The sequence below is a fragment of the Leptopilina boulardi genome, unplaced genomic scaffold, assembly GCF_019393585.1.
Source record: "Leptopilina boulardi isolate dan_hultmark-lab unplaced genomic scaffold, ZJU_Lbou_2.1 LbouV2_5, whole genome shotgun sequence".
Classification (NCBI taxonomy): Eukaryota; Metazoa; Arthropoda; class Insecta; order Hymenoptera; family Figitidae; genus Leptopilina; species Leptopilina boulardi.
The window spans coordinates 659,267-679,564 of NW_026137994.1; the positions used below are offsets into that span (position 1 = coordinate 659,267).

At 27.3% G+C, this 20,298-nt stretch overlaps 3 protein-coding genes across 9 annotated transcripts in view; 2 read left to right on the plus strand and 1 right to left on the minus strand.

The window, feature by feature from the left end:
* Nucleotides 1–334: 334 nt before the first annotated feature.
* Nucleotides 335–3,821, minus strand: LOC127289671 (inositol-3-phosphate synthase 1-A). Of its 2 annotated transcripts, XM_051317753.1 has the most exons (7): nucleotides 3,476–3,614; nucleotides 3,147–3,235; nucleotides 2,574–2,746; nucleotides 2,224–2,491; nucleotides 1,657–1,911; nucleotides 1,340–1,582; nucleotides 335–1,248 (listed from the first exon to the last, which is right to left on the minus strand). In XM_051317753.1, exons 3-7 carry the CDS (start codon nucleotides 2,681–2,683, stop codon nucleotides 763–765), a joined length of 1,362 nt encoding a protein of 453 aa, XP_051173710.1. In that variant the 5' UTR covers nucleotides 2,684–2,746; nucleotides 3,147–3,235; nucleotides 3,476–3,614; the 3' UTR covers nucleotides 335–762. The 2 variants fall into 2 exon arrangements, with proteins under 2 accessions (XP_051173710.1, XP_051173709.1); XM_051317752.1 differs by lacking the exon at nucleotides 3,147–3,235 and having other exon boundaries at nucleotides 3,476–3,821.
* A 730-nt stretch (nucleotides 3,822–4,551) lies between these two features.
* On the plus strand, nucleotides 4,552–10,005 carry LOC127289670 (ATP-dependent DNA helicase Q5-like). The gene is made up of 12 exons (XM_051317751.1): nucleotides 4,552–4,800; nucleotides 5,228–5,352; nucleotides 5,503–5,667; nucleotides 5,898–6,263; nucleotides 6,367–6,472; nucleotides 6,689–6,800; nucleotides 6,884–7,120; nucleotides 7,459–7,780; nucleotides 7,966–8,052; nucleotides 8,126–8,296; nucleotides 8,373–9,468; nucleotides 9,600–10,005. The coding sequence occupies exons 1-12, from the start codon at nucleotides 4,713–4,715 to the stop codon at nucleotides 9,671–9,673; spliced, it is 2,949 nt and encodes a 982-aa protein (XP_051173708.1). The 5' UTR covers nucleotides 4,552–4,712; the 3' UTR covers nucleotides 9,674–10,005.
* Nucleotides 10,006–10,285: 280 nt separating this feature from the next.
* LOC127289734 (probable ribonuclease ZC3H12C) overlaps nucleotides 10,286–20,298 on the plus strand; it is a 28,996-nt gene continuing 18,983 nt past the window's right edge. Inside the window, exons 1-2 of one of the 6 annotated variants that reach the window (XM_051317844.1) lie at nucleotides 10,286–10,494; nucleotides 13,083–13,671. In XM_051317844.1, the coding sequence (XP_051173801.1) occupies nucleotides 13,402–13,671 (270 nt within the window). In that variant the 5' untranslated portion in view covers nucleotides 10,286–10,494; nucleotides 13,083–13,401. Of the gene's footprint in view, nucleotides 10,495–12,740; nucleotides 13,672–20,298 lie in introns of those variants that run through there. The other 5 variants (XM_051317848.1, XM_051317843.1, XM_051317842.1 and 2 more) reach the window with 5 other exon arrangements.

A 20,298-nucleotide genomic window follows, 5' to 3' on the forward strand; every position in this document is an offset into this window, starting at 1 on the left:
TTTAGCTTGATTAAAGTGTCATTGATTTAATTATAATAAAATAAAAATTAATTTGTATTTGATATTTTATCCACCCAAGAAGCACGTAATATATCCTCAATATCAAGGTAATATTACACGTGAGATTTGTAATATAACGCTGTAATAATACAATAATCTTACAGTGATCTCAAAATGTCCGCCTCAAGGTAATATTACCGGGAATATTACTGTAATATTACAGTAATATTACAGACTGATTTGAGTTATTCATAAAGCATAAAAAACGTAAATATATTATAAGTCAATTTGGCTTGTTGGTAAAACTTTAGACTCGTGTGCTTTGAGTTCGGGGTTCGATTCCCTGGATGGGTAGATTTTTTTCGTAAAGAAATATTCCCATAATATTACTGTAATATTTTCTTGTAACATTACCTTAATATTACGGTATAATATTACTGCAATATTACTGTAATATTACCTTAATATTAGCGCGTAATATTACAGTAACATTACCGGTAATATTACCTTGAGGCGGACATTTTAAGATCACTGTAAGATTACTGTAATATTACAACGTTATATTACGAATCTTACTGTATTACCTTGATATTGAGGTTATATTACGTGCTTCTTGGGCATTTAATATGTAACAATTATTGAATATTTTAGTTGATCCACAAACTATCATTAAGCTATAAATTAGGTCCTTTTATTTTAAAGTATGTCACATATAAGACGTGTTTAAAAAAAAATTAAGCAAAAATAACAATTATTTAATTTCTAAAGTTGCATTGCCAATTTTTGTTCTAATAGAAGATTATTATCGGGTGGCAATGCAAGACATGCTCTGAGAATATTTTCAATGGCATTTCTTTGTTTAAATAAAGCATTAATCACTGGTGTACCCTTAGGTACAAGTGGCGCTTTACAAAGATATGAAAGTAAACTTAAAACACTGTGAAATGTGGAAAATTCCTCCTCGGGCAAATCGGCCGTTTTAAATGTTATTCTTGAACATAATTCAGCAAGTATAACTAAATCAAGAATTATTGGACTCGCCAATAGTGAATCCTCACATGTATTGTGAACAACAATTGTATTATGACCACCCAACATTAATTCTGAAGTATATTCATCCATTGCTCTTTTACTGTCGCCCACATATGGTACATATTTAATTACAACGCAATGATCTGGTTTTTCATCTGGCTTATATAGAATTCCATTTGATTTTACCATATCGTCCACTACATTACTTTTTGATATCTACAAGTAAAAAAAAAATATGATCTGTTTTTTTAAATATTACAGTATAAAAAATGTAATTTATAATAAAATAAATTTAATTTAGTCTTACCTCTTTAGATTTGAATTGAAGAGGCGCTGAAAGATTATATCCATCATTATTGCCTAAATGATTGTAGCTTACAATTGAAACTGGTTTAATTCCAGCTGAGACGAGAAAATCAACAAGAACTGATTTTAATTTTGTTTGACCCGATTTAAAATCATCACCGGCAATAAATGTTTTCAATTTTTCGGCCAATTCCATTGCTCCCGGTACAAATGTATTTTGAGGTGAACCATTTATATACGTACACTGAAAAGAAAATATTATCAGCTTTTTTTTTTTCTTTTTTAATATTTAATATTATTATTTTCATTTTCACTTACTCCCTCCAATGCGGATGCAACAGCAAACATTGTACTTGGACTAATTTCCGGATGATTGTTATCAATTGCTTTCAATAAATTGTCAGAGGTATCATTAACGCCAGGAATTATTTCACTGAATCGTTCAGTGTTCGCTGTCCAAAGAACAATGATTTTGTCCAAATTTTTGGACAATTTAAAATCAACTATATCATCACGAATTTTATTTAATTGCTCTTTTTTTGTACCGCCTAGAATGTTATTGGCACGATTTTCCTTTAAAAAAAAATAAATAATAATGAATATTATTTTATTTTTACTATTTAAAAATTGCAAATTGTCACGTAAACAAAAAAAAATGTAACTTTATATTTTAAGATTCGAGTTCACAATCTATGTACAGTCGGTAACATAGATGCGTGCGAAATTTAAATTAAGGAAATTTAAATTTAAATTTAATGCATTATTAAAAGATAATATTATATTATGTGATAAATAAGTAAATATGAAAAATGTTATATTATCATAAAACTAAATTAATTAAAGAAAATCTTTTTTTTTTTTTAAATATTTCTTTCAATTGTTTACCTGATTAGCGGCAATGAAATCGGGATAATAAATACTTTTCCTCGGTAGCATTTGTGACATTTCATTTTTCAATTGTTTTTGCAAATTAATATCAATTACTTTGGCACGTTCCATCGCGCCCGCCAAATTTAAATTCGAAATATCCCATCCATCGATTAAAATATCATCTGGATTTATCATTGGCAACATCGATGACATTGGTACATAAACATCTTCGCCATCCATTGTTCCCAATTTCATTGTTGACGCCTGAACCAGAGAACCATACCTGTAATTTAGCAAAAAAAAAAAAAAATTATTTTGTATAAATTAAAATTCTCTTAAATAAAAGAATAAAAAATGTTTCTTACCAATTTGCAGTTTGAATTCCATCTTTTGTTTCCCACGAGAGTTTCTGTTTGTTGGCCAATAAAGCAGCAGTTATTGTTGAACCATTATTTCCACCCCAGCCAACAAGCATTAATCCCAACTTTGGAAGTTTCAATTCCGTTCGAATTAAAAGTGTTTTTGATTCAGGTATGACCTTAAAATAAAAAAAAAAAATTCAATTATTGTAATTTAGAATAATATTAAGCATTTTTTTACGTGAAAAAAAGCTTTAACTATGACGCCCTCTGCAGAAAAGAACATAAGAACTATCATAAACATAACCTATAAATTTTTGCTTTACAGTGTCCCTTTCTTCAGAGCACGTTATACATTCAGGTACATATATACCTACATAAAAAATATTTTGGCTAAAAAAATATATCAAGAAGAAATTTTTTTAATCATAGAAAAAACATATATATAATGAATTTATTACAATAATAATTTAACTATATCTTTATAACAATCTTATATTATTAATTGGATATTAAATTATTATTATTATTAGTTTTTTAAATTAAAGAAACTATGACAATTATCAAAATTTCTCTTACTAATTTGGTTATTTTAATCCTCTTTTTTTTAATTTTCTTCTTGTAATTATTTTGGCCATTTCTGACCAATGAAATTGACTCGTTTCCGGCTGAAATAGTGTCATTATATGATTAGGAAATGATGCGATAATTTTTTATTTAAAAAAAAATTTTATAATAATTTTTTAAAAATTTGTCAAGTTTAAAAAAAAAATTTACAAATAAATGCTATTATAATCAATAAATCCGAAACTTTTTTTTTTCAATACCCCTATAGTAATAAATTATTTTTTTTTTGATTTCCTAAAAAAAATTTTTAATTTTATTTATATAAAAAAATAAAAACTTACAGTAAAATATGATAAATCTTCGTGTTTAATAACTTTAGAAATTTGATAGTCATATTCAGCTTCAATGTATTCTTCGGTATATTTCACTTTTGTTGAATCCACACGAATTTTCAAGGCCATGGTTAATAATGATTTTTCTCGCTACTATATATATTTGGAAAAAATATAAGCGATCAATATCTATATTTAAATTTTTATAAAAGAGAACTAATATTACATCAGTGAAAAAAAAAAAATTATGTAATTTTGAAAAAAAAAATTTTTATGTTTGGTAGAATCTTCAATACGATGTCGATGTATATATGAATAGAGTTCGAGAATAGTGTGACAATATATTGAATAGAAAATATTTCTTTCTTAAGGGAATGAATAACATTTGGGCATGCGCTTTTCAAGAAAATATTTTCCTGGGCGTTAGATATGAAAACCAGTGAAAAAATATATCTGACCCTACAACTACATTATACATTTGAAAGGGAACTCTCTAGTTTTTCTTATTTTCTACAGTTTTGGGGCTTTTTTCAACTTTTTTTCAGTGGTGAAAAAATTTGTTCTTAATATTTTTATTATTAAATTACCTAATTAATTTAAAATAATTTTCCGTTTTCAATTATTATTACCTATAATTATTATTTACTTTTTAAACGTTTTAAACAAATAAAATAAATAATTAATAATTGATTTTAATAAATTAATTTTATATGGAATGTCCCTTATATTAATTAGAACATTATAAAATAATAATAATTAAATAAATATATTTACCTATACTTTTTCAACCCTAATAGAATTAAAGAAAAATTTCTTCAAAAAAAAAAACAACAACAATTTGAATAAAATTATAGAATTAATTGTATTTTTTAAAACTTTTTATTTTTTTAATTTTATTATTTTTTACGAAAAATTTTTTTTATTTAATTAATAATTAATAATTTACTTAATTATTGAAGAAAAAATATTCTCTAGTATTTTATTTAGTTGTACAGGCTGTAATTTTTTCATATTGGCACACCTGAAATTATTTAGCTTCCAGGGTTGGGTACGTGTGATAAAATTGACTTTACCAACTGAGTGTGACGTCACTGTAATTTCCATATGTATTGTGTCTGCTTTCCTTTTAATTCTCTTCCTTGATTTTTATTTAAATCTTTAAATGGATTGAATAACATAAAAAAAGTGAGAAAAACAGTCATATTATTATAGTGTTTCAAATTTGTTGTGTGATTTAAAAAAAAACATGCTACAATTGGCATTAAAACATAAATTTGGTTACGATGACTTCAAAAACGAGACACAAAAAAAAGCCACTGCCGCCGTTTATAGAGGTTAGGAATTTAATTTGATTTATTTATATACAATATACATATACATATACATATATATATAATATGTTATACATTTTTTCATAATTTCCCCATTTTCTTTTTTTTTATATTCTTTACTAAATTACAAATTGTTTTTAATTTACAAATATTGGTAAAAGTTTATTAAAAGAAAATTAGAGAAAAAATAATTTGAATAATAATTTCTATAAAATAATAATTCAGAAAGTAGATTATGTTTTGTTTTTGTTTTGTTCTGCAAAACGAAATAAACAAATTTACCTGTCCGACTTTTCTTATAACTTTCTAAGATAATAATAATTTCCAATGTTTGATAATATAATATTAACATTTGCAAAACAAATGTGAATATTTCTTTTAAAAAAAATGTGAATAAAACTATAGATATATAATAAAAAAAAATTTTCAGGTGATAAAGATGTATTTATTCGAATGCCCACTGGATCTGGTAAATCTCTTTGTTTTCAATTGCCAGCAGTTTTAAAAGAAAAATCTGTGACTCTTGTTGTTTCACCATTAATAGCATTGGTCAAAGTAAGTTTTTTTTTTTATTTAAAAAAAATTTAATTTTTTCTCCAATATATTTGTCAATTAAATTATAATATAAATTTTTTCCTGAAGTGTTATTTACTCATTTTTTTCTTCTTTTTCTTATTAAATGATAAATTTTCTTCTTTATTTTAGAATCAATTGGATTTTTTGGAGGGGAAAAAAATCAATGCTAAGGCAATTAATTCGAAAAGCACACAAAATGAACGTAAGGCAATTATTGATGATTTATTATCAAAAGCACCAAAAATTCAATTACTCTATGTCACACCGGAAATGTGCCTTCAGCCGAATTTTCGGGTAATTATTTCTTTTTTCTTTTAACCTTTTTTTATTTATTTATATATTTTAATTTTAATACATATTTATTCTTTTATAATAAACACTATTTATCTCAATATTTATTTATAATACAATAATACTTATAATTTATTAAGAAAAAATGAATTTTATTTAATGTTTTGTTTTTTTTTTTTTTAATATCGTCATTAATGAGAAAGAGAAAAAATTATTTTCTTTTTTATTTTCAGTCCATTGTGAATTCCTTAAATTCCAATAAAACACTATCTTATTTGGTTATTGATGAGGCGCATTGTTTAAGTCAATGGGGACATGATTTTCGACCAAGTTATAGAAAATTGTCATTTTTTCGTGAAACATTTCCCGAAATTCCCGTTGTTGCATTAACAGCAACAGCAACAAAAGAGGTAATCAAAGATATAACATCATCGCTAAATATGAAAAATCCATTAATGATATCAACGCCAATATTTCGTTCAAATCTTTATTATGACGTTTGGTACACAGCGTCAGTAAAAAATCCCATACAACACTTGAAAGAATTTATTGTTGATTGTCTTGGTATTAATGAAGAAGAAACAACAACAACAAAGCCTGTAGGTAACATATTGTAATCTTTTTTTTTTTTTTATTTTAATTCATAAATGAATTTTCCTTTAATTTTGATGTGTGAATATAAAATAAATTTGTTAATTTCAGGAAAATAAAAATTGTGGAATTGTTTATTGTCGTCGTAAAGAAGACACGGAAATTATTGCTGAAAAATTATCTTGTCTTGGAATTTCAACGCTTGCATATCATGCGGGTAATTGATAAATTAAATTCATTAATAATGGCATAAAAATGAGTCTTTTTTTTAAAACAAAATAGTTTTTTTTGCAACACTAATCTCTAAAGTTAAATTTTACACACCGAAAAGTGTGTGTAAAGAAGCTCTTTTTCAAACGGTGTGTAAAGTGATTCGCTTTACGCATTTTAAAAAATATTTTTCAATTAAACGTTTTTTGGCTTTTTTCCTTAGGATTGAAAAGTAAAGAACGAGAGTCTGTTCAGGATAAATGGACATCGGGCGAAGTTCCAGTAATTGCAGCGACTTGCAGTTTTGGAATGGGAGTCGATAAGGGACCAGTTAGGTAAAAAAAAATATTTTTTTTTTATTTCATCCTCTTTTTTTGGTTTTTGCAATTTTTTATGAACTAAAATTAATAATTTACAGGTTCGTTGTTCATTGGACAGTTCCACAATCGATTTCTGCCTATTATCAAGAATCGGGAAGAGCTGGTCGTGATGGAAAACCGGCATTTTGTCGTGTTTATTATAGTCAAGATGAATGTAATATTATTGGATTCTTGATAAAAGAAGCGAAAGGTGAATTTTCACAATTGCCACCAGATGTGGCTAAACATAAATGGGGCGATTTTGAAAAAGCAGTCGCTTATTGTATAGACGTTAAGTATGTATTATCTTTTTTGCCAGAATTTTTCTTTATTTTTAATTGATAAATTTCATTTGATTTTGTTTTTTCTTCTATTTTCAATTTATTTTTAATTTTCTGTGTTTGTATTTTTCTTGTTTTTAAAAACTTTTCCTTTTAAGTTTCCCATCTATGTACTGTCGGTAAAGTAGATAACGAAGACGAAATAATATATTTTTTTTTTAATTTTCATAATTTTTCTATTTTACATTTATTTTGATATTTTATAACATTTTTGTTTCTTTCTATAATTTCTCATAAACTTACTTTTTATTCTGAAAAGAGACATTGAAAACAATTTTTTTCATTTTTATTAGATGTCGTCATGGTGTTTTTTCGAAATATTTCAATGATTCAATGCCGTCATGTAAAAATTTGTGTGACGTTTGTAAGGATAAAGACGAGGTTAAAGCACGATTAACGGAATTGGAATTTAATTCAACGAAAATTAAACATAATAATAGAAATAATGATAAAGATGATTTTCTTGGTCTTACGAAAATTGACAATGGTCTTTGTGAACATGACAATTGGAATGAAAATTCAAGTGAAAAACGCGATGAAGATCGACGTAAAGCTGAAAAGGAATTAATTGATCGACAATTTGCGTTGAGACGAAATCAAAAAAGTCACGAGGAGGTAAAATTTTTTATTGTTATTATAATTATAGAAAAAGAAATTTTCTTTCTAAAAATTTTCACTTGAGTTTCCCATTTATTTTTCTTCGGTAAAGTAGTTGCAGGCAGTGTTAGAGGAAAATTTGAAAAAAAAAATTACGGGAAATTTTAATGGTTTTTATTCACTTTTTATTTTTTTTTTCTCAGGACAAAGAAGAGAAGGAATATGCAAAATATTCTTACATATTATCTGCTGAATTTACGTCAACAAAAATTAAGGGCCTCACTGTTAAGGTAAAAAAATTAAAATTCGATTGCTTAAAAAATAAATTAATTCGAATAAATTTTTGTTTTGTTTTTTTCACAGACGAGGGAAGCACTTTACGATCAACTTTTTGAGGTTTTATCGAAAAATTGCCGACAATTTGATTTAAAATATACCACTGAAGATATTCGAAATTTGGCACTTCAATTAGAATACAAAAATCTTTGCACCACACGATTAATTAATACTTACAAACTCAATATGCATAAACTGGTAATTATTATCAATTCTTTTTAAATTTATTCTGCCTATTAAATTTTTTCTCAAATTTGTTAATTTTTTTTTAAAGATATCCGCAATAAGAAAATGCAATGAAAGCAATTCACTTCACGAAAGTTTAAAGGAAGTGGATAAAAAAAGATCGGAAGCAAATTTTGACGATGAAATGAAAAAATTCGAGGATTCAATAAATATTGAAATTTCATCGACGACAAAATTTGATGGTTTCAAATCGGCTTTACAAATATCAAAATCTTTATTAACGGAAAAAAATGAAAAATGTGATAAAAAATCAAGTGATTCACAATCAAAAATTGACACAACGAAATTAGCTGCCAATGAAAATAATTCATTACCCGATCTCAATAAACTGGAATGTTTAAAAAATATTCAATTTGATGGTTTTAAATCGGCATTACAAATTATTAAAATTCAAGAGGCAGAAGCAGCAGCCCGTGTCAAAGAAGAAAAACATTTCAAACACGAATCACAATTAAAAATTCAAAATGATGATGAAGAGAAGCAAAAAGAAAAAATGAAACACGAATCACAACAAGAATTAACATTAAAAAGAGATAGAAATAAATTGCAAATTGAAAAAGAATGTGAAAGTGAAAAAAAAATAGAGACAAAAATTGATAATAATAATAGAAAAAGTAAAATAATAAAACAAGAGAAAAGTACAAAACAAATAGCGAGAGATTCACTTTTCGATTGTGAACCACGTGAATCGCCACGTAAAAAAAAATTGGAAAATTATTTTCAAAATGATGTTATTTCTGCATCATCTCAAAAAATAATGAAATCATCATCTGCGGAAATTATTTATAATAATGATAATGAAACAAAAGCAAAAAATGAAGGACAAGAAGAAGAAAAACAAGAAAAAGATGTAAAAAAATTAATAGAAAAAGAAATGAAAAATTCTAAGCGAAAATTATCGCGAGATGAAAAAACAAAAATTAATTCTCAAACAAAAAAATCTAGTAATGATAATAAAAAAAATTATAAAAAAGATGTGAATGTTGCATTACATTGGAAAATTTCGGAGATAACGAAAAAAAACCTTCAAGAATATTTTCCATCGCCCGACATTCCCGATAGTGATACATTTAAATTAATTTGCCGTAAAATGGTTCATCAATTACTCGCCAAACGAATGTCAGGTGAGAAACATTTTTATTTCTTTTTTTTTTTGAAATTAATTAAAAGGTGAGGCAAAAAATTATGATTTTAGTCAATTAGAAACATTCAAAGAAATTAATTACTTTAGAATATTAATTTGTTTTTCTTTCAGAGGAAAAAGACATACAAATTTTCGTCAAGAAGAATTTAGCATTTTTTAAATCAAAATTGCTGAGCAAAGCTTAAATTCTTTTAGGAAATTTGATTTGTAAAATGTATATATACGAAATCAAGTTTCTATATTTCAATAACTAAATAATATTTATTATATAATAATTTTTTTTATTATTTAAGTGTTTGTTCGAATGTTAGACATTATTACTATTATTATTATTATAGTTCTTACGCTAAGTTGTTACATTTAATTTTTTTTCGATTATATTTATAAAATAAAGTAATCTCGTCATTATAATATTGTTCCCTCGAAACTCAATAATATTATATATATATGTAAAATTCGTAAATTTAGAAAAAAAGAAAGAATTATATTTAAATAAAATTAATCTGCATTGCATTAACCATAATTTCTATTTTTTTTTTTTTAATTTTTTGATTGTCAGGTTTTAAAAAGAAAAAATTTTCTAAAAGCAATAATAAATAATTTAAATTATTTAAATTCTACTTGACTCGTAAAATAAAAAAAAATATTTTTATTATTGTTTATTATTAATTATTTTATTTTAAAGTATAAAACAATTTAAATTTCGCGCCATTACAAATACCCTAGGAAATAGGACATTTAACAATTTTAAGTTAGCAGCAGTGCTCGTAACTGTTTCTTATTTTTACACAAACCCACAATCAAAATATTGCATATAAAGAACTTGTACTGAGCGATTTTAATTTTTTTTCTTAAAATGTTCTATTTTATTTGAATATGTGATACACAATAACGTGATAATTGTCAAATTTCATTAATACCAGTGTATAATATTATAAAGTATATTTCAACTGATATATTTTTCTTCAAAGAAACGGTATAAATTTAACCTAACTTTTAATATAAAGTAAGTCCTGCTATTTTTTCTCCTTATTTTCACTTTTTTTTTTTTAAACAAGAGAATATAAGATTCTAATTTTTTTTTTTAAACAATTGTTGATATATTAAAGAAATTTATCCTATCACATTGCTTTTATAATAATATTTTATGAATATGCGATGAAAAGACAATTTTTTTTTGTGAAATTGTTTTATATTTTATAATTTTGCAAAAAAAAAAAATTGATTTTAATTTCACTTTTCTGATGTTAATATCATTAATTCAAACAATGAAAATTTAATGAATTCTTTATAAAACTGCAAAATATTAATATATATTGAGAAAAAATAATTTTTTTGATATTTACAAATCTATTTCGGTTTTCCACAAACTGTTTTATAATTTATAATAAAACGTCAATTCTCTCTTGGTTCGAAAAAATTAAAAATCACATTCTATCATAAAAAACAAAAAAAAGGTACCATAATGAGCGAATCCATGTCAAATCATGCAGGCAGTCCGATGATATATTGCGAATTAATTTCAGAATGAAGTATGTTATTCTACTTGAAAAATAATGAAATACGTGTTTTTTTAATATTTTGATTCGATTTTGTGTGTAGTTTTTACGACTTTTTAAAGATTTTTTCAAGAAAATTAATTTTTTTGTATTTTTCGCTTAAAAACAGCATAACTTTCGTAATTTTTAACCTTTTTTGTTGCTCCTGGGCTTATTTTTTCATTTTTTTTTTACTCTTTTAAAAAAAATTGCTCCGAATAAAAAATATTAAAAAACAAGGATAAAAATGGAATTTTTCGAAAAAACAAAAAAAAATTTTTTCTCAAAAATGCCACCTTTTTTTTGCCCAAATTTTCAGGATTTATTGGTACACATATGTACTACATACGATAAAAATTTCACTTGGTATTTTTTTGTTTCTTAGGAAAAAAAAAAATATTTTAATTTTTTTGATTAAAAATTCTAAAAATCATCAAATTTAAAAGGTTTCTATAACTGCTCCTTGATTCATTTTTTACTTTTCAACATTATTTTCGAAAATTGCGCAAAAAATAAAGAATGTTAATAAATTGCAAGAAAAATAACTTTGTTTTAGAATAAAAAGGAAAAAAAAGATTTCAAAATTTTTTTTTTTTTTTCAAAATTGCTTTTTAGATTTTTTATGTATTGATCAATTCTAAAAGCAATATTTAGAAAAAAAAAACAATTTCAACAATCCAATCAATCGATCGGAATAATTTTCGAAAATTACGTAAAAAACAAAAGAATGTTAATAATTTTTAAAAATATCTAATTTTTTTATAGAAAAAAAAAACGAAACAAATAGGTTTCAAAAATATTTTTTTTATACGTACATTTTTTGTTTGTTATTTTTTCGGGTTTCTATAAAACTACTTTTTTTATATTTCCTTTTAAAACGATTTGACAAACAAAAATGTACGTATAAAAAAAAAATATTTTTGAAACCTATTTGTTTCGTTTTTTTTTTTTCTCTAAAAAAATTAGATATTTTTAAAAATATTAATATTCTTTATTTTTTACGCAATTTTCGAAAATAATTCGATCGATTGATTGGATTGTTGATATTGTTTTTTTGTCTTCTAAATACTGCTTTTAGAATTGATCAATTTTTTGCGCAATTTTCGAAAATAATGTTGAAAAGTAAAAAAATGAATCAAGGAGCAATTAGAAACCTTTTAAATTTGATGATTTTTAGAGTTTTTAATAAAAAAAAATTAAAATATTTTTTTTTTTCCTAAGAAACAAAAAAATATCAAAGTGAAATTTTTATCGTATGTAGTACATATGTGTACCAATAAATCCTGAAAATTTGGGGCAAAAAAAGGTGGCATTTTTGAGAAAAAAATTTTTTTTTTTCGAAAAATTCCATTTTTATCCTTGTTTTTTAATATTTTTCATTCGGAGCAACTTTTTTTAAAAGAGTAAAAAAAAAAATGAAAAAAATAAGCCCAGGAGCAACAAAAAAGGTTAAAAATTACGAAAGTTATGCTGTTTTTAAGCGAAAAATACAAAAAAATTAATTTTCTTGAAAAAATCTTTAAAAAGTCGTAAAAACTACACACAAAATCGAATCAAAATATTAAAAAAACACGTATTTCATTATTTTTCAAGTAGAATAACATACTTCATTCTGAAATTAATTCGCAATATATCATCGGACTGCCTGCATGATTTCACATGGATTCGGTCTAATATAGTAAAAATAATTTGTTTTAATCACCTATTATTTTAGTTGAGAAATATTTGCAGTTGGAAAAATTTCGTTTGAATTCGCTCGTTTTTATCATCCGAACAAAATTGACAATATTGTGTATGATACAAACGGGAGAACGTGAGATGTCACTGGTACTCGTCTCCTGGGAAAAGGAAGTCGTGGCTCGTGCGCGTGTCGCGACACAAGACGAGAGAGAGAGAGAGAAAGAGAGAGATATGAGGGACTTGGAAAAAGAGCTGAAGGTTGACGTTTCGCTTAGAAAATTTTTGCTCGAGTGATGAGTAGTTAGTTGTGAATGTGTATGTGTGTGGTCCAGCCTGTGGTGCGTGTGATTACTATGTTCGATTCGTAATTTTTCAGGTACCCAAAGGATAAGAAGGAAGGAAGTGTGCATGCAGAAAAAGCCCCTCTTTCTTGTAGCGAAGAAATCTCGTTTCGAGAAATTAATGACGATACTTCGTTTTTAGATCATGTAGCAACTGATAGTGTGTCATTACCAAGTAAACGCGCGCCAATGAGCGCGAATCATTGCGAATTATGAAAAATATTGATGGGGCGAGGTCCATGCAATTTTTTTTAACTAATAATAATAATAATTGAAATTATTTCCTCGGCCTTGAAAAAAAAAAATCATTCCCGCGGGGATCGAAATCATCGCAGTGGTTAGGGTCTTTTGTTCATGGAGAGGCAAGACTGGCAAAAGAATTTGCAGCGAATTGAGAAGAATTTAACACGGGATCCTGAAGGATGTCCGTTGTACGACGCACCGAATGAGAATGAAAATATCTCCAGTGGGCATAATAAGAGGGAGAACGTCCTTTCAGGTGGTGATGCTCATCAAGAGGAGGTGGACAAATACGACTGTGAAGGAGCGGCTTTTACAAGCGGCGGGGAAACTAGAGTGGGAGTCAGTGCGGATGCACTCAACGAGATCGCGGCCAAAGTTCAGGTAACCTAAATTTCAATTATATATATTTTATTTTCACTTTTATATCCAATTTCAAGAAAATAGAATATTGCTACATATATACAACTGAACGAGATTCAGAAAAAAGAAGAAAAGTATCTAGATCTGGGTATACGAGACACTAAATTCGGCCCTTATCTCAGAAACACCGAAATATTATAGTTGAGAGCAATTATTATATCCTGGTTTCATGCTTCAGAACCACCTAAAGGGACATTATATAAACCATGATGTCCGTTTTTAAAACTACGAGGTTCCTTTTTACTAACCGCAGTGTGCACCAAAATTTTTTCCGTGTATATTAGCTTTGAAATTTCTATCTCATTCCGGGAATTCTCTTAATAGAATACACAAAAATTCTGAACTCAACATAGAAAATTAAAAGGTATTAAAATAAACTGCAACGCTTATTATTTTAATACAATTTTGCTTATTTTAATACCAAAATGGATTAAAATAAGCAAAATTGGATTAAAATAATAAGCGTTGCAACTTATTTTAATGCCTTTTTAATTTTCTGTGAAATTGACTTGAATTTAGACCCAATTTGAAGTGCAACAAAAATGAGTGAATAAAATGGCGCCAAGTTCTATGCTCATTTTCTTTCGCTTCAAATTGAGTCTGATCCCAAGAAGCACGTAATATAACTTCAATATCAAGATAATATTACATGTAAGATTCGTAATATAACGTTGTAATATTACAGTAATCTTACAGTGATCTTAAAATATCCGCCTCAAGGTAATATTACTGGTAATGTTACTGTAATATTAAGCGCTAATATTAAGGTAATATTACAGTAATATTATACCGTAATATTAAGGTAATATTACAAGAAAATATTACAGTAATATTATGGGAATATTTCTTTACGAAAAAAATCTACCCATCCAGGGAATCGAACCCCGAACTCAAAGCACACGAGTCCAGAGTTTTACCAACAAGCCAAATTCACTTATAATATATTTACGTTTTTTATGCTTTATGAATAACTCAAATCAGTCTGTAATATTACTGTAATATTACTGTAATATTACAGTAATATTCCCGGTAATATTACCTTGAGGCGGACATTTTAAGATCACTGTAAGATTACTGTAATATTACAGCGTTATATTACGAATCTCACGTGTAATATTACCTTGATATTGAGGATATATTACACAGAAAATTAAAAGGCATTAAAATAAGTTGCAACGCTTATTATTTTAATCCAATTTTGCTTATTTTAATCCATTTTGGTATTAAAATAAGCAAAATTGGATTAGAATAATAAGCGTTGCAGCTTATTTTAATACCTTATAATTTTCTGTGTACGTGCTTCTTGGGATTAAGTTTTTTCTTTATAAATATATATTTTAATATTTAATTCAAGCTTAAATGGTTAAAAAATAATAGAATAGATAGATCATTTTGAATTAATTCTTTCTGAAATGAAGATAATCATTTTAATTTTTCGTTTTATACACAGAAAATTATAAGGTATTAAAATAAGCTGCAACGCTTATTATTTTAAGCCAATTTTGCTTATTTTAATACCAAAATGGATTAAAATAAGCAAAATTGGATTAAAATAATAAGCGTTGCAGCTTATTTTAATGCCTTTTAATTTTCTGTGTAATTCATAGCTTTGTTTATAACGAATATACAATATATAGTATTTGGTAGTGGTTGTGGAAAAAAATCATTTCCATTTATTGCACAGAAAATTAAAATGCATTAAAATAATCTGCAACGCTTATTATTTTAATCTAATTTTGATTATTTTAATCCATTTTGTTATTAAAATAAGCAAAATTGGATTAAAATAATAAGCGTTGCAGCTTATTTTAATGCCTTTTAATTTTCTGTGTGTAGAAGAAATATTGTCGAAGGTTGCAAATAATAGGTGGTTTCAAGAGAGTAGGCATTACATTAATATTGGCTCGCGCGTGGTGTTTCTAATCGCCCACACGACACTTTTGCAACTGTGTATGACAATTTGCCGGACTATAAAGATCCGTGAGTTGCCCGATCGCGTATATAGTTTGTACAACATGAGAGAAAGAGAGAGAGAGAGAGAGAGAGAAGAACAAAATACGAACTGTCTGAAGAGGTATTGGTTAATGTACCTACATGCGCGATTATAATGGATGAGAAGGTAATCTGGCCGTGCCAGATTCAGGTTTGTTGACACGGATCTCCTCCGTCCGGGTGGAAAGGCGGGAGTCACCTTCGTTTGTTCGACACATTCGTTTCAGTGAGCCGCGCTTATATCAAATGGCTCTCTTTTTTTCGTATATATGTATATATGTATTTATATAATCTTCAGTCTGTCGAATTTGAAACCTTTTTTTCATATCACTTTGTGACGCTTCTCTCTTTCGTTTCTTTTTTTGTCAACAATTTTTACAATCCTCCAAGCAGAATTAATGTTCTACATTACTTTCATCAACATCATCATTATTTCAAAAAGATTTATAGACATAAAAAGTATTTCTCTTTTGACATTATTGTTTTATAGCCATACAATAGGAACAATATTCCTTGGAATGGAATATTATTCTTCTTGTAGTAGGGGAAAAATTGCCTGTGAAGGGAACAACCTTTAATTGTTGTGTATATATATACATATAAGAAAAAGGCCTTGAAGTTTGCCTTTTGGGTTTTTAAAAGTAGTTTTCAATTCTCTGATGAAAGTTTTTCCTTTTTCTTTCTTCATCAAACTTCCATTGGGATACATTGTATGTAAAACGTTATACCTTAAACACTTCTTATATCGACAATTGTTTATATATGCTAACTATGGGTACGGACGGGAATCTTATATTTAAATGTCGCGACCATTTGTCATATCGTTTAAGGGGGTAGTCTGGTGTTTCGATGCCTTTTTGGCAGCTTATTTCAGGATTTTTTTTTATTATAAAATAAAATATAATCACACCAAATCTTTTTACTTTGTTTTATTCTAATCATGAAGTGTTGAAAAAAAATTATAATCGATTATTTTTTACTAGATTTTGTTATTTATATTTAATATTAATGTTTATAACAAAAAAAATGCTGGCGCAGGTGATTTACAAAAATCTATCCAACCGATTGCTCCAATTTTTTTTACAGCTTATTCTATACACAAGCATGGCTCTGGCCCATACTAGAATAAAACATTATTGTTAATAAATAACAAAATAGCGAACTATATATAAGCAAAAAGATTCAAAAATTGTCTCTTTTTTTATTGACAAAAAGTTAAAATTAAAAAAAAGTTATCATTAAAATTGCGTAATTCTAGTACGGGCCGCACAGCCATACTTGTGTAAAATATGCTAAAAAAAAAATTGGAGCAATCGGTCGAACAGATTTTTGTAAATCACCTGCGCCAGCATTTTTTTTGTTATAAACATTAATATTAAATATAAATAACAATGTCTAGTAAAAAATAATCGATTATAATTTTTTTCAACACTTCAAAAGGAGAATAAAACGATGTAAAAAGATTTGGTGTGATTATATTTTATTTTATAATAAAAATAAATTCTGAAATAAGCTCCAAAAAAAAGGCCTAAACACCAGACTACCCCCTTAATATACCAAACATCGATTTATCCCATTATTCTAAAAAATTACTTGATTCTTTGCTTTTGTGGGGAGGTGCGCGCGAATTATCGTAAGACATTATATAAATATTTATAAACTTTCAAAAATCATTTTTCCAGTTTCTTGCATTATACTCTCTAAATCTGAATTAGTAAAAATGTTTACTAATTTGAATTAGTGACTTACTTTTTGCTTCTGAATCAGTAAGATTTTACTAATTATTAGTATATAACTTTTACTAACAATTAGTAAAATTTAACTATAATTCTAAAGCAAAAAGTGAGTCACTAATTTAATTTAAATTTATCGTTACTTAAAAGCCTTATATTATTTATTGGTTTCTTTGCTTTACATAGTGTCGATTCGATGTAAATTAATCCACGGAGAAAAATGGAAAAACGAATAAAGTAACTTTTACTACTTTAAAAGTAAAATTGGACCTGTCCGAAGTTTCTGCGCATCTCTGGCAACTTTTACTCGAAAAATAGTAAAATTGACTATTTCTGTAGTAAATTTTACTGTTTCCGTAGTAATTTTTACTATTTCTGAAGTAAATTTTACTATTTTTGGAGTAAAAGTTGCCAGAGATGCGCAGAAACTTCGGACAGGTCCAATTTTACTTTTAAAGTATAGTAAAAGTTACTTTTTCTTTTTTTCCGTGTCGTTATACAAAATGAGAATATCTATTATTCTATATATATATATATAAACCGATCATCAAATTCCAATAAATTTAAAATTTTAAAGACATGTTTTTATTGTTTATACAGTGATATATATCATTTATTTAACTAAAAATTATATTAAATTCCTGACCTTGCACTCTACATGACTAGTTTAAAGATGAAAATAATATGTTTATTTAGTTTGGAGTTTAAAATTTTTTCACCACAAGATACACCCACACGTTGATGGAAGAGAAGAGAGGTGAAGAAGAGGGAAGGTTGTTTTCGATTCGTGAGGCTTGGCATGATGGCAAGATCCGGAATCGACTGATTATATCTCGGCGGGATCTCGTGCACAAAACACGGAAAGACGGTCACGAATCGCGATTCACGATTTTTGGCCGAGAGAGAAGTTCTTAAATCCCTTCTTGCTCATCACGTTTTTTCCCAGTGCCAAAGTCACGCACCTTGAACCCGTAAACTCATCCCTAGCAATCTCTTCGTGCCCTTCAAGGTCCCTTTTTCATCAAACGTTTTTTTTTTTTTAATTTCAATTCCAAATTGTAGACAGCATTTTAAAAATCATGACTTTTTATTAGAAATAAGGCGGAATTATACGCATATTTGCCTTTCGGTTTTCAAGGCGCTCGAAGGCCCCCTCGACATTAAAAGCGATTTCGATTGGACGACGCGATCGATGCAAATCCCATGCCACGCGAGGGATATCTTTTATGGGAAAACAAGCGCGCAAGGCGGTTTCGTCGTTTATTGTATATATATATATATATACATATATATAATACTGATGCAATTGGAGTTTCTCTCCTCTGGATAAGTTCTCCGACCTTTGAGAATCGCACGCCCGGTAGTTGTGACTCGTGCACGTTTTCCGTGCGTCAGTATAGGGACTACACCTACACACAGGTGTAGAGTATTTGCACATATATACTTATGGGTCAGAGTCGTGAGTGAGTCTTTCACCGGATGTACAGTAGGCTCCGGGCTCTGGGTCAAAATCAAGGATATATCGTCATATATAAAAGAGACTCCTCCCTCCTTCTATTATATATATATATATATACCATCTTTGCTCTCCATTTCTCTGCGAGAGTAGTTTATCTCCCACAAAACTCGTTCCGAGTCTTGACAGTAAACTATAAACAGGAAATTTGTTTTCAATTAAAGGCAATTTTGAGGTTACTATTGGGGAATTCATTTTTGTCATTTTGGCCTTCGCCAAATTTCTTTTGAAATTCAATTATAACAATGGTTCGAAAAAGATTCAGAGAATATGGCTTTCTTTTAAAAAAAATTCCCTTATGGAATCATAGAGAGCTCTCGGATATTACGCGTGGAGAATTTTTTTTTTTTTTTTTTGCTGCGTGCCACAAACCGCCTCTGACCTCACAATCTTCTGCATGCTCGTATAACTGTCGCTTTCTTCCTTTTTCTTCGCCTCATGCTTATAAACTCTCTTTTACTTATTCGCATAAAGAAAAGAAAAAAAGAACAGTGAAAGACATGGTCTGTTTGACATATTTGATTTTCCATTTATGGAGAAGATATATCATTTGGATATTGAATTCCTAAAATAAATTTTTACAGAATTTGGAAATTCCCTTTTTTTTTTTGGTGTCAAATTGTTTAAATAGAAAAAGTTGTTCTAATTCAATTAATACACTTTTGGTTTATGTTAAAAATTTCCCCTATAGTGTCAATTGTTGAAATTATGGGAAAAAATGGCCGTTCGGGATCAACTGATCACTTCAAATAATTAAATTTACCTTGTATTTTTGAGAATTTTTTTTTTCAAATCGTCGCTTCTTTTTTCAATTGAACAATTTGCATGGCACCTTCATTATCTATAATTATTATTCAATTATAGGAATTATTTTATTAGGTTTAAATTATCCAGTATAGGAAAAAATTTATTTCACTCTTAATTGCAAGTAACTTATATCGATATTGTTTCGTAAAAAAAATTAACAAAAATATAGTATACATTTCATTTCCTTTTGTATATATAGGTATATAATTACTTCTCTCTGGGGGCAGTCGCCAGTAAAATGTATTTCGAGCGTCGCAAAAGGGCGGAAAAGAGTAAAACGTTACCAAGAATAGCTCTCTGCAAGAGGCAGTTAAAGTCCAGAAGGAAGAACATTCCTATTTTTTTTTTTTTTTTTTTTTTTTTTTTTTTTTTTTTTTGTAACTGTGCGCGAGCGAAACGTTTTATGCCAACATTCTCATGCCGGTTTCGCCGCAGAAACGGGCGCTTATTGCTCGCCGCTACGAACGCGTATATATATATATATATATACAAAACCAGCAATCATAGGTTTTCTTTCTGGTTTCGCTTTACGTCGAAGGC

Excerpts from the sequence above, each read along its gene's own strand:
- LOC127289671 (XM_051317752.1), bottom strand. The coding sequence starts at position 3,595 with ATGGCCTTGAAAATTCGTGTGGATTCAACAAAAGTGAAATATACCGAA. Across the intron at positions 1,583-1,656 it reads TTGCATCCGCATTGGAGGGA|TGTACGTATATAAATGGTTC; the intron begins GTAAGTGAAAAT and ends TTTTCTTTTCAG. Across the intron at positions 1,249-1,339 it reads TTCAATTCAAATCTAAAGAG|ATATCAAAAAGTAATGTAGT; the intron begins GTAAGACTAAAT and ends TTTTACTTGTAG.
- LOC127289670 (XM_051317751.1), top strand. The coding sequence starts at position 4,713 with ATGCTACAATTGGCATTAAAACATAAATTTGGTTACGATGACTTCAAA. Across the intron at positions 4,801-5,227 it reads CACTGCCGCCGTTTATAGAG|GTGATAAAGATGTATTTATT; the intron begins GTTAGGAATTTA and ends AAAAATTTTCAG. Across the intron at positions 7,121-7,458 it reads GCTTATTGTATAGACGTTAA|ATGTCGTCATGGTGTTTTTT; the intron begins GTATGTATTATC and ends CATTTTTATTAG.